Genomic DNA, 12,632 nt, shown 5'->3' with positions numbered 1-12,632 from the left:
TGATCTGATCATAAAGTCTTTCCGAGTCACAGGGCCAAGTCAAGTCTCGAGTCATTGCTGTCAAAGTCTAAGTCGAGTCTCAAGTCTTCTTTAATTATGTCGAGTCGAGTCGCAAGTCATCAAATTTGGGACTCGAGTCCGAGTCAAGTCTCGAGTCATGTGACTCGAGTCCACACCCCTGCTCTAAATAAGTAAGGAAGTTTAACCTTGTCTGAAGAAAAAATAAATAAAATAAGCATGAGGAATGAGCATGTCTTGTTGGCTATGGTAAAGTGCTAGCAGTTGGACAAGCATAGTGCCAGGTTGGGCTACCGAGGTTCACGCTTGCAGTGATCTGTGAACAAGCTGCTTTGGCCTGCTCATACTATAGTCCTCTCAGGACGCAGAGCTCTCTGCACAGGTCCAGTGCCAGGTCGTTCACCTATCCCGTAATTATCTCCATATCACCTCACCCCTCTGCATAAACACATATGCATGGAGCATATTGCACACTACACCTGTAAAATTCCTTTTGAGTTTCCCTTCATACTATATTCGTTGCAGAACTTTCCCAGAGCCTGTGAAATACAACACCATGCATAAATTAGCATTCAGAGCTGTATTTTTCCTCGGCCTAATTGAACTGTTAAAGATGGAAACAGTGTGAGAGTCAGCGATGCCAACCTTGCCCTCTTCTTCACGGCAATTATTGCTCCTTCACAAAATGTCAAACGAAAAGGCATTGAGGCAGCAGAATTAATGTTTCCACATGATAAGTAAGCTTAATATTCAGCCGACAATTAGACTACTCACCCTGCCAACCAGAATTGGATCAGGTCCAGAGAACTCCTCCAACACAAACATTTGATTCCAAACCCATCCTCTCTTGGCACGACTGAGGATTCTTTGTCCTTCGCTTGGCCGGTTTCGTGGGATCGTGGCTGATGCCGTTTGTAAACTTTGTGACTGATTGTTTAACGGAGCCATGGAAGAGTACGGCACACAAGTAATCCATACTAGCAGGAGAGAAGTCCATAGATCTCGCTGCATCTCCTCTCCTCGTTTGAGCATCTTTGTAATATTTTCTCTTTGCCTGTTTTTTTTTGCTTCCCCTCCAAAAGTCAGGGGTCGAACAGCTGATGGACAGCTGAATGGTTACTCTTTTGTTCTACGTATCCCCCAGCTTGAGTTCATGTTGCGAGGAGGGTCACGGATGTACTCTGATCTGTCTCCAGAATGCAGAGAAAGGAGACACACGGCGATATGTGACATCCATTAGTTGGTTCATCAATGTAAGAGATCTAGAGGGGAGAGATAAATGCAGACTTACTAGAAGTGCATGTAAATATACTGATAAGCTTGAGGAGTGAAGTCTCAAGGTCAGGTGGATATGACATCAGAAAACAAGTCAGAGCACATCTGTCTTCTGCAAGAGTATATAGTACATCAAAGAAAAATATGTTTTTACTCTCTATAGCTACTGGAATATATTTAAGATCTATACAATCAAGCCAACTACGGTTTCAGATTACAATGTTTGTTGTGCCCACATTCCTTGCAAACACCGATACTTATGAGAATCAATATTCTTAAGAAATAAAACAAAATGTTAACTTCAACTAAAAAAAAAAAAAAAAGTTTTTTTAATTTTACTATCAAGAACTAAAAAAGGACACGGTCATAAGTGATGACATACAGCACTTTTGAGGACCAAAAAAGGGAATAAAACACTATTTTCTACGTATTACTGCAGCATAGACTATAAATGCAGTAAACCTGAAAATCACAGAGTAGAGAAGAACAGCATGTTCGTGAGCTGATTTCATTTCCCTGAACCAACTGCTTTCAATGCCCTTGACATATTACAATATTACGGTATAATTTAGAGTTTGCAGAATGATTAAAATACATATATTTAGGATTTTTATATTCTAAAATATAACCTCTACCTATTATGAATCACTCTGCAAAGCTTAACGAGACTATCGTTTATTTATTTATTTTTATTTTTTTTGGTGCAATTTGTCCAATCACTTGATTGCAATTCAAATACAAGCAGCAACGTCAGTTTTTTTTTTTGTTCTTCCTTTCTGGTTGACCATACAACAATCATAAGCTGCATTTCACTAAATCTGAATATTTACCAAAATGGTTTCTGCACCCTCTGGAGAACTCAGTTATCTATTATTTCATGTTTACAGGCATCAAAAAGCAGCAGAAAGATGGTGAAGAGGAATTCAGACTTTTCATCTTTTAATGCAGCACACAACAGACGAGTATATATTTATTTTCAGAAAAAGTTGTGCATAAAATGTATTTAATTACCCTGTAGATTAGTAAGCAAGCCACACACTGGAAACATCCACATCTTAGTCTTCGTTCCATAGTGTAACTTTAGAGAGCAGTAAACCTTTATTGCACTATAACACCATAAACAGACTCGGCAAGCAAAGTCGATGCTTGAATCACTAGCGAATTTCAGCACCAGCATTCGTGGACAGCTCCTCACAAAAAGTCGCTTACTTATTCACGCTCGCTTTCTGGCTCTTTAGAAAGAGTAAGAAACGCAAGGTTTTGATACTTAAAAGCAGGCAAGGATACTCTAGAAGCAATATAGAGCACGGCAAAACAAACATGGCACAGCGAGTTGATCAAGTTGATTAACCAAGACGTTCACAGACCACGTTCTTGTGTAAACTGAACACAATTATTCGATGCACGACATTCCTGAACGATATGCAAAACAAAGAAAGTAACGCGTATTTATGGTTTGATCTGCAGGCTGTCAATCTGTCTCGCTCTCGGATCAATCACTGTAGCGCAAACAGCATACATCCAGTATTTCAGTCGAGCAAAAATGCATGCGACTCCAGCCAAACGACCATTACTGTGTAAAACCCTCCTGCGCCTGTTAATGAGTCTTTAGTACTTACTGTATCTCATCCGGACGTCCGTTCCATGTCACCCACGGGAGATAAAAAATATCAGAGAAGGAAGAAAAAAAGACCTGACTTGTTTCGAAAAACAGCTGGCACTTGTCTTTTTGTCAATTTCCTGTCAATTGAATATGGACAAGAACAAAATAAGGAGAATAAGTTGACAGATGCGGTTGGGAACCATTAGGATCTGTACAGTTTAGTGGCTTGGCGTTGACAGGGTGTCGGTGAGCTCCGGCATGCCCGCTCGCTGAGTGGAGGAGTGAGGAGAGATGGACGAGAGGTGTTTGGTGGGAAGAGCCTCCCCTCTGCCGCGCTCATTGGGCTGATAAAGAGGCAGGTCCTCAGCCCTGGCAATGAATGCCCGCGCCCTACCCTGGGAATAGTGAACTTGTATGTCAGTGCTTGGTGTTTTTCAACGCACCTCCAATATTTCTCCATTTTTATTTTATTTTTTTCTGCTAACAAAGCATCCATACGTGAGTCCCGTCTTGACACTTCTGCGACGTGATTTGAATGCAACGGGATTTTACATGACTAGGACGCAAGCCTCTGTGCTGTTTAAGTATCTCAGCGGCACTTTCTTTTTGGCCAAGTGTGAAAGTTAGGGTGAATTCGGGTAAATTGGGACACTTTTGCCTTGTGATGACTGGAGAAAAAAAAAAAATCCCAATTAACCTGAATTAACCTCTATACAATTTACATTGATAAGTAAATGTAAATATATAAATATAAATAATAATAATAAAATAATTATATGCAAATAATTAGGGGCAAATTAAAGGTTCCTTTATTTATGCTATATCGATTCATGGCATGCAAATTCATAATAAATGTATACATAATGACCATAATACACAAATATGTTGCTTAATCGACGCCCCCCCCCAAAAAAAAGCACGTGAGCGCTGTTGTTATGGTTACCTCAAGCCAGCACAACAACGATCATTAGGTCTTATATTAACTTGTAATCTAACTTTTCTCTAACTTTATTATTGAAAGGTTTGAAAATGCGGCTGAAACATATGTACATCTGCATGAAAAGAACATACATATATGCTTATGATTTCAGTATTAGACTAAACTGGTCTGAGAGACTCAATGTGGCGACGAGGGATACAATTCAAAGCGTTTAGCTGTGCTAACTGTACAGCTAAATGTTCTGATCAAGCTGGATAAATAAACAATTTTAGTAGCCTATCTTCAAACGACCTTGAACTGATGCTGTGAACTGATCCAATGTTCAATTTCAACTCCTAATTACATTCAAAGTATCATTTGCAAACATTCAGCCCATTGACTCTAATTTTCGATGAGGAAATGCATTGAAATAAACCCACCAGCTTTTCAGCATTCACTAGTGCACATGAGATTTATCTTGACACGTTTCTTGTCCACATGCATTGAAGACTCTTAAGGTAGAAATACACAAAAGCTCCGATTCCACTGGCTCCCTCTAGCGGCCAAACATCAAGCAGACATCAGGAGTTTTCTGGACTGTGGTCAGTTAAACCTTTGGGATTAAACCTTGCAGATACAGAAGTTTAATAAATCATTAGCCCCACTGCAACGATATTGAGATCTCTGTATTAAAAATAATATAAATAATAAATAAATATACAACGCAAGCTAGTCACAGTATAGCCTTCTCAGCTACAGTACAGTAGTTAAAACAAGATATTGATCAAAATGTTGATCAAAAATTCAAATGTTAATTTCTAAAGATGTTGGTGATGATAATGCTTATTCACAATTTTAAGGCTTAAAACAAGCGGTTTTCATTTTTCTTTCTTTCTTTCTTTCTTTTATCCTCACCCACATGAAAAATCAAGTCACGTGAGCACAATAAATTCACAATTATGAATCGTAGTCCTAACAATGTCATTTATATCCCTGATTTTTGTTTACTGATATTATATGTATAATTTACTCTTGTGGTTGCCACCTCAGAAAGTGATCATGGAAATAAACCTGCTCACGTTTTGCATCCTGCCCAACATCCTCTTTAACTCTATTTTGGTTCGGCTGTGCAGTTTGTCAAGCTGCTTTCCAGTGGTTCCTTCTCTCTGTCATTGATTAATTCCACTGACAGAGCCTTTACCAGTGATCAAAATATCAGACGTCTTCTGATAAAGGCAAAGCAAGTGAAGGGGAAACAGTCTTTACAGCCCAAGCTTCCTCAATCGATCATTGGTTACTACATTGTCAGTGGAATTAATCACAGGCCTGGTGCACCGTGAACTGCTGGCACCCTTCTCCACACACCTCAGCCCTGTCATTTGCAAATGGCGACAACAGCCTCGACAAACAAACAGGAAACAAGCTGTGATTTATTCATTTGTCTCTGCATTTACATCAAATCATTTAGAGAGGCAATTACTTGGGGATTTTCCCAGCTGTTTCACATAGATGTAAGGCTATGTCTAAAACAATTGACTTTCTTATTGAAGACGTGTGTCTGCGATGAATTCTAATCTCTTGTGATTCATAATTCATAGTGTTGTCATGTCTCAGTATTATTGTATATGTACACTCATACTTCTTCCAAAATTGCACATTTGTGGCCACAATGGCCTGCAATGCATAGCATTCTTCCAAGATGCCAAAAATGCATTTCAGTGCATAAATGTGTAGAAAATCTTTGACCTAATTTGGTGATTGTGGTCAAAAATGTTCGGCCTTTTAAAAATAGCTTTTAAATCTCTTATTATGCTATATAATCACCAAATCTAGGATTCAGTCTTTTTGTCAACTTATTTTTTTTATTTTTGGTAAGTTAGTATATCCTGTGTAAGCAAGTTTTAGTCAGAAAAAAAAAAATAATACACATACTGTATAGCGTGGAAATGCATATTTAATATGCCTGTTATGTCCGAGAACTGTCTGATGCCCATGTTTAAGCATGTGCAACATTTAATGACAGCACATCAGGAAATGTTCAGTTGTGCAACTCTCGGGTTTTACACAGTCATGAACCAGCTCTGGTGGTTGAGCAGCACTGTTGGACTCTCCATTCAAAACACAATCCAACAAGAGAAGAAGATAATGGACTGTGTGTTTATCGATTTCCCCTCAACCAAAGCAAGAAAGAGACACTATTCTTTAAAGAGCAGTCTCAACTGTATAATAACAGCTTCAGGTGGATGACTCTGCATTCCTGCAAAGTGAGTGTTCATTCATTGTAATAGAATCTCTGCAACACAAATAGCAAATAAAGTTATGCCATCTGAACCTAAAGCAACCTCTTTCCTTCTCCATCCTAACTTCTGTAGGGGATGAGTAAAACTAGATTTGCATTTCCTGAAGGAAATCAGCAAAAAGCACAAAGCAGCGAAAGATTAGTGTTCCAGTTTAATGTAAGATTAGATTTCATTGGCTTTGGTTCTGTGAAAATGATTTTATGTAAACAAATTGCTGCATCAGAACTGCTTTGTCGTTGTCATGATACTAAGCTATACTATGTCATATACTGTCGTTGTCGTATGTGTAAACATACCTGGCAATAAAGCTCATTCTGATTAATTCTGAAGCAAATGTCTTGTTTTCAGTCAGTTGTGCACAAGAATCAACACTGTAACTTTGCAGCGTAAAGGCGGCGGGATTTAATAGTTAATTTTAAGCAAGGAAGACAAGACCAATCATAATTCAATATGCACATATTACAGTGAAGTCATCACTGTCAGTTTAGGCATAGTCACATTTGACTTAACACATGCAAAATGAATCATTATGACAATCTGTGATTTTGGTCAAATGTCTTTTAGCTATGAAAAAAACATAGGTCAGACATACAACACACACAAAAAATGTCTTCGCATGCGATTAGATTTTTGATCTTCCATGTTCAAATGCCTATACAGAATGAAGATGCAAGTATGACCACACCTTACAGTTTTAATGCTAAACATGCTATAAAAGTTGTACGTTAATAGGTAGTTTTGACGCTTACCCAATCATCTTTCCTTACCTTTTTATAGAGTTTACAAAAAAAAAATAGATAGCGCAATAGGCTGAAATGATCTACAAAACACAATTTTAAATGGAGTCTGTATTTTGAGCAATTTGTGCTCAACACCACGTCGGAGAAATATTGTATTGCAAGTGCATTGCAATGTATTGCAAGCACTGTAATCACTTCTTATGTCATAACAGTCCCACAATATGTTGACTGTTCACATCTCCATGTTATTTTGGAAAATGTGGTCATACAGCCATCTCCAACCACTCATAACAGCTGCTCACCAGAATTCCAAAGGTCGCTCACTAATCTAGCAACAAATTAAATAGTCAAAGTTCACTCCAAATGCATAAATAATGATTTACAAATTTATGACAAGACTTCCCACATCATTCCTCCATCTTTCTGTGCCGGCACACATAAACACACACAAGCACACTTCCATTCATGTCCTCAGGGGCCTGCGATGTGTAAACAGTTTCCAGCATAGGTTTAGTGCCATGATTAGCATATTAACACTCCTAAAAGTCAAATTTTAATTGGTAGCAAATTAAAGTTAATTGGTTTTTACGTTGATGATTTTAAAGCTCTGCAGATAATTAAGTGCGGTGTTCAGAATTTTGATAAGTTGACATTTTGAGAATGAACAACCTGGAACCTAAATGAACAACGTTAACACAACTAAGATCTTAATCATGCAAATTGAAAAACACAGCAGATTTGATTATCATGGGTTTCATATTGGCCACCTATTAATTACACTTAACTTATTTATATATTTACATCCACTTACATTTACTGAGCGTATGTCACAATTGCAGTAATTATTGTCCTTCAATAATTCCTAGACTCAAAGGCACATAAATGGAGCCATGTCAGGTACAAACGTACAGTTTACACATGCTAATATCCTGGCAGTGAACAGTGAAAGAAGGTATGATATGAATGGAATTAGTGTGAGCATCTGGTGGGCCACAAGCCTCACTCATACTTAGCTGAGAGCCAAGAACTCATTCTTTGGCACCGAGATTCATAAACTGCCATGCGGCTGAATGAAGCACTCCTTGGGGCAAAGCTGCTCCGTCTACCTGTCTTAATAAGTTGTACAAGATGATTAGAATAGGATACAGTAGCAGACCTCCCATCACGAGAGGAAGCAACTGGACATGAAAAAACGTTTAGCGAGATCCATTCTGAGCTGGCCTTCTAAAAGTAGACGCTGATGGTTGCCATAAATAAAAGAGGTGGAGTGATAATGGCGCAAGTTACCTTTAATAGCGCTCATTAAGACTGACACCTTCTCCATTTGGGAGGAGATGAGAGGAGGCTCATTATGATCACTCAGCATGCACAACTCAGAGTAAAAAAAAGTGTGTGTGTTTCTGTGTGTGTACATGTTTTTCTATACTGGTGGGGACTTAAACCTGCACTCTAAAAAATGCTGGGTTGTTTCAACCCAACTTTGGGTCAAATATGGACTAAAACTTAGTGTGTGAATACACACTTAAAATTGACCTAAATTGAGGTCCCCATGGGTACAGAAGCTTATAAATCATGCAAAATGAGTTTTTTTGAGATTGTAAAAATGCACAAAGTTTTTTTGTGAGGGGTATGTTTAGGTGTAGGGCGATAGAAAATACATCGCTTTTTACGCTAATTACGCTATTATCCTCGCTTGTTTCTTCACAATACCTGCAGAACTTCTGATGATTCGGCTGTGCAGGTTCGGCTTGCGGCTGGCATAGAACATGGGCGGGTATATGCAAATGTTGGGGGCGTAACTATTAGTGATCCCGACTGTAACGTCACAGTCGGTGTTATGTTCTGATTCGCCTATTTTTCAGCATGCACAAGATTTACATAAGAAGGAGGAAACAATGGTGCTTGAGGCTCACGCTATGTCATTTTCATGTACAGAACTGTTATTATTCAACTATGCCAAGGTAAATACAGTTTTCCATTCTACGGTATCTTTAAAAAGTATATACATTTGTATTTTTTTTTTTTTTAGAAAATGACCGATCGTTTCGCTAGATAAGACCCTTCTTCTTCGGTTGGGATCGTTTAGAGTCCTTTGAAGCTGCATTGAAACTGCATTTTGGAAGTTCAAACTCGCGGGCACCATAGAAGTCCATTATATGTAGATAATTCCTGAAATGTTTTCCTCAAAAAACATAATTTCTTTACGACTGAAGAAAGAAAGATATGAACATATTGGATGACCAGGGGGTGAGTACATTATCTGTAAATTTTTGTTCTGTTTATATATCGCAATTCTGAGAAAAAGAAAAGTCAGTATTGCTAGATGTAAACTTGCAATTGCGAGAGAAAAAAGTCAGAATTGTGAGATAAAAAGTCGCAATTACCTTTTTACATTTTTTATTCAGTGGCGGAAAGGGGCTTTCATAGTTTTTTTTTTTTTTTTGCAATCTGGCAATCATGCGCTCTTCATTACAGAAGCACCGCCGACAATCCGAAAACACAGACAAACAAGTAAGCGAAGTTCAGCAATCTACATGTGAGATGTTCAGCTTAAATGAAAGTATCATTCAGCCAGTCTGAGTTCTGTCATGAGATCTCAACTATATTGTTTGCGACTGTGGTGGCTGAATAAATGCACTTACTCAGCCGCTGTTGTTTTAATAGAGAAACATGATTACAATTTGGAATTATTGGAAATGTTATTAGGAATTTCACCATTATAGTATTTTTTTTTGTTTGAATTTACCAGTTTTCATAATGTAGACAGAGAGAGTTCAAATCTAAGTCTTTTATATTTTATTATATATTAAATAGCCTATAATAAATGTGTACACTGGATGAGGTCAAATAAACCATGTGTATGAGTTCACATTCAATCGATTTGTGCTTATTGGTGGAAGTGCAATAATCGTAATGTAAATATTTATGAATTTTTACTGAAGCCGGCCGTAGGTCATTCCAATATAAAGCTCCATCTGATTGGAACAATCTCCCTTCTTCTCTCAGATCTATTACATCTTTCCGTCTTTTCAGGATTAATTTATTTTCTCATTTGAAAACAATCCGTTAATGTTTTTAAATCTAGACTGCTATATCAATGCTTTTCATTTATTTATTTATTTATTTATTTACTGTTTATTAATTTATTTTCTTTCTGTTATTTTTCAGGGTGAATGTACATTCAGATTTTTATGATTGCACTAAAATGTATGTCTTTTTGTATGTACATACTCACAGGGCCGGATTTACCTCTTTTCGTGACATAGGCAAAACACATTTTTGGGTCCCCCTTCCCTATTAATATAATAGGCCCAATATTACCACCCAAGCAAACAAAAATATTTCTTAATCAGTGGAAACCATTACAGTGTTTTCTATCGCAATAAGCGCTTGCGTTCAGTCAACAAAAATCGAATAAGCAGCAGCATCTACTAATAGCGAATCTTTAAGTTGAACTGCTTCAAGAACCTCACTACTGAAAAATGTCATGTAGCTTTTCAGCTGCGAAACTCTTTTGTTGATAAATTCACGGGGCAGCCGCAGCGCTGATGACAAGTTTCTGTCCGCGTCTCCGCGTGTGTGAGAGAGAACGGGAGAAAGAAAGTGTGATTTCCATACATAAAAAAGGTTGAAGACATGGAAACATTTTTACCGTATTGTTTGTTATATTTATTTGCTCAATGTCTTCTGGGGTTTTGGTTCTTTTACTGTTGTAGATATCCCATAGTATCCTATAACAAAAATATTATATATCTCTTCATTGTGTTTGGACCCCCCTGGACGAGCAAGCATAGGCACGTGCCTAGAATGCCTATGCGTAAATCTGGCCCTGCATACTCAAGTTCGTTTAATACAGTTGTAGACTGCGGGTGAAAGATTAAAGGGGAGTAAGCTGTTTGTTTGTGTGTTTTTTCATAAGTGTTGTACTCTGTATTGTTTTTACCTTGCCTTTTTACCTCAGGCCTTTTACACTGAGCCAAGTGAGTGTCTTGGAATATTTTGTTTTCATTTGATATTTACCTCACATATCCAATGAGCACAAGTGGCTAGTTGTTTATAGCCCTGTAGAACACCCAGTTTTTTTTTTTGTTTGTTTTGAAGATTGTTTCAAAGGTAATTTTTGGTGTGTGTATATGTCATGATACTTTTCATGATGCATTTTAATTAATGTTGTAAAAAAGCACATTTATTGTAGCACAAGCACATTTTATCATATGTCATTGTTTGGCTGAAGCCATAAACACGTCAAACTGACACGCTCAAAGACAGTTATTCATCTGACAGTGTAAACAGTGTTGTCGCCTCCTGCTCATGTCTCTTTGTTTTTGTGTTTTTTGGAAGAAGTTTTATTTTTTGATAGTCACACAGACTATGAGCTGTTCTTTTGTAACAGAGACTGAAGTGGATCTATCTCTGTGCTGAATATAACATATTTAGATCAAATCTGGATAGCTCAGGGATGTATAAGCATTCCAGCTAAAAAAAAAAAAAGAGAGAGAGAGAGACATGCTCTGTGGGACAGCAGATTAAGCGTCTACCTCAGAAACACTGCAGTGGCACCATTTTGAACATCTAATCCTCTATGACAGTCACCCTGAGAATATTACCCTGTGAACCCCCTACACTGAGTATTCAGCCATGTGCGGAGATCACTTGCTGTGCTTACACAAAGCTTTAAGCAGGACGTTCCAGTGCAGATGGGGATCGAGTCTCCTCACATGTTCACTGAGAAAAGTCCACAGTGGGATTTCTATCTTCTAATTAATAAGTGGTTTATGTGATCTACACCCAATAAGATTGGTACAAAAGACTTTAGAACAGCCCTTCTAACATCGCAACCAAGAATCTCGGAATTCCTCTGGGAATGCACCACTACACCAAAAGCGTTTTGTTCTAGAAATTTAATTGCACAATCTACAGACTTGTTCCTGTGAGTATTACAACATAATGACTCAGTTCGAACACGAAATTAAAAGGAAATGACTTTTTATGAGTGGAGATAATCTTAATGGAACAATATTGTTGTCAAGCAAGGAGTCCTGCTTAGCTTTGAAGTTCATTGCAATCGTTTGGTGATTAAAACTCCCGTTGGTCTACATTGTCAGACATAGTTCAACACCTCCAGATACTAGATTTATTTAGTGGCGCCGTCCATAGGGAGATTCCATAAACCTTTTCTCTGTAGGACAGTGTAGGCAGAGACAACCAATTTCCTTTATCCAGTAAGTGGGATGAACATCCAGAAGTGTGATATATTTCTATTTTTGATGTACAATTTCTGACTGTTTACCAGTGTTGGGCAAGCTACTTGGAAAATGTAGTGAGCTAAGCTAACAGTTACTCATCATTAAATGAAGCTTAACTACACTAAAGCTACAGCCCTGGGAAATGTAGCAAGCTAAGCTACAGCAACATGGCAAAAGTAATTTACTACATCTAAGCTATTTTAAATTTAAAAAAAAATTTTTTTTTCATATTGAACCAACATCATACCAAGTCAATGCTCTCTCAGTGATCAATAAAACTGTCAGTCAAAAAGATAGACAGGCATAATAGTTAAGTTTAGTTGTTTAATCAACAACTGTTCCAAACCAATTTGGCAACAAAAACCAGTATCATGCACAGGGCTGGATTTACCTCATATTGTGACATATAGACAAAATAAATTTTTGCTGTTGGTCGGAAATGTCCTATTGGCAGTTGGTATTGTGGCTTTAGGCTATACAGATACATTTAGATGTGGCCGGCTTGACGTCCTTCTAATATACTAAGGAAAA

The 12,632-nt window shown here is 37.7% G+C and overlaps 1 protein-coding gene across 1 annotated transcript in view; it reads right to left on the bottom strand.

Moving 5' to 3' along the window:
• The window catches only part of LOC107751507 (cadherin-8-like), a 108,633-nt gene extending 105,429 nt beyond the window's left edge, over nt 1-3,204 (bottom strand). Inside the window, exons 1-2 of the mRNA XM_016567249.1 lie at nt 2,913-3,204; nt 793-1,280 (exon numbers count right to left, since the gene is read on the bottom strand). Coding sequence (XP_016422735.1) covers nt 793-1,050 — 258 coding nt within the window. The 5' untranslated portion in view covers nt 1,051-1,280; nt 2,913-3,204. The remainder of the gene's footprint in view (nt 1-792; nt 1,281-2,912) is intronic.
• Nucleotides 3,205-12,632: the final 9,428 nt, after the last annotated feature.

This window comes from Sinocyclocheilus rhinocerous, unplaced genomic scaffold (genome assembly GCF_001515625.1).
Source record: "Sinocyclocheilus rhinocerous isolate Xijiao unplaced genomic scaffold, SAMN03320098_v1.1 scaffold1443, whole genome shotgun sequence".
Lineage (NCBI taxonomy): Eukaryota > Metazoa > Chordata > Actinopteri > Cypriniformes > Cyprinidae > Sinocyclocheilus > Sinocyclocheilus rhinocerous.
Note: the sequence above shows the minus strand (reverse complement) of the source record. Positions and strands in the feature narration are given on the sequence as shown.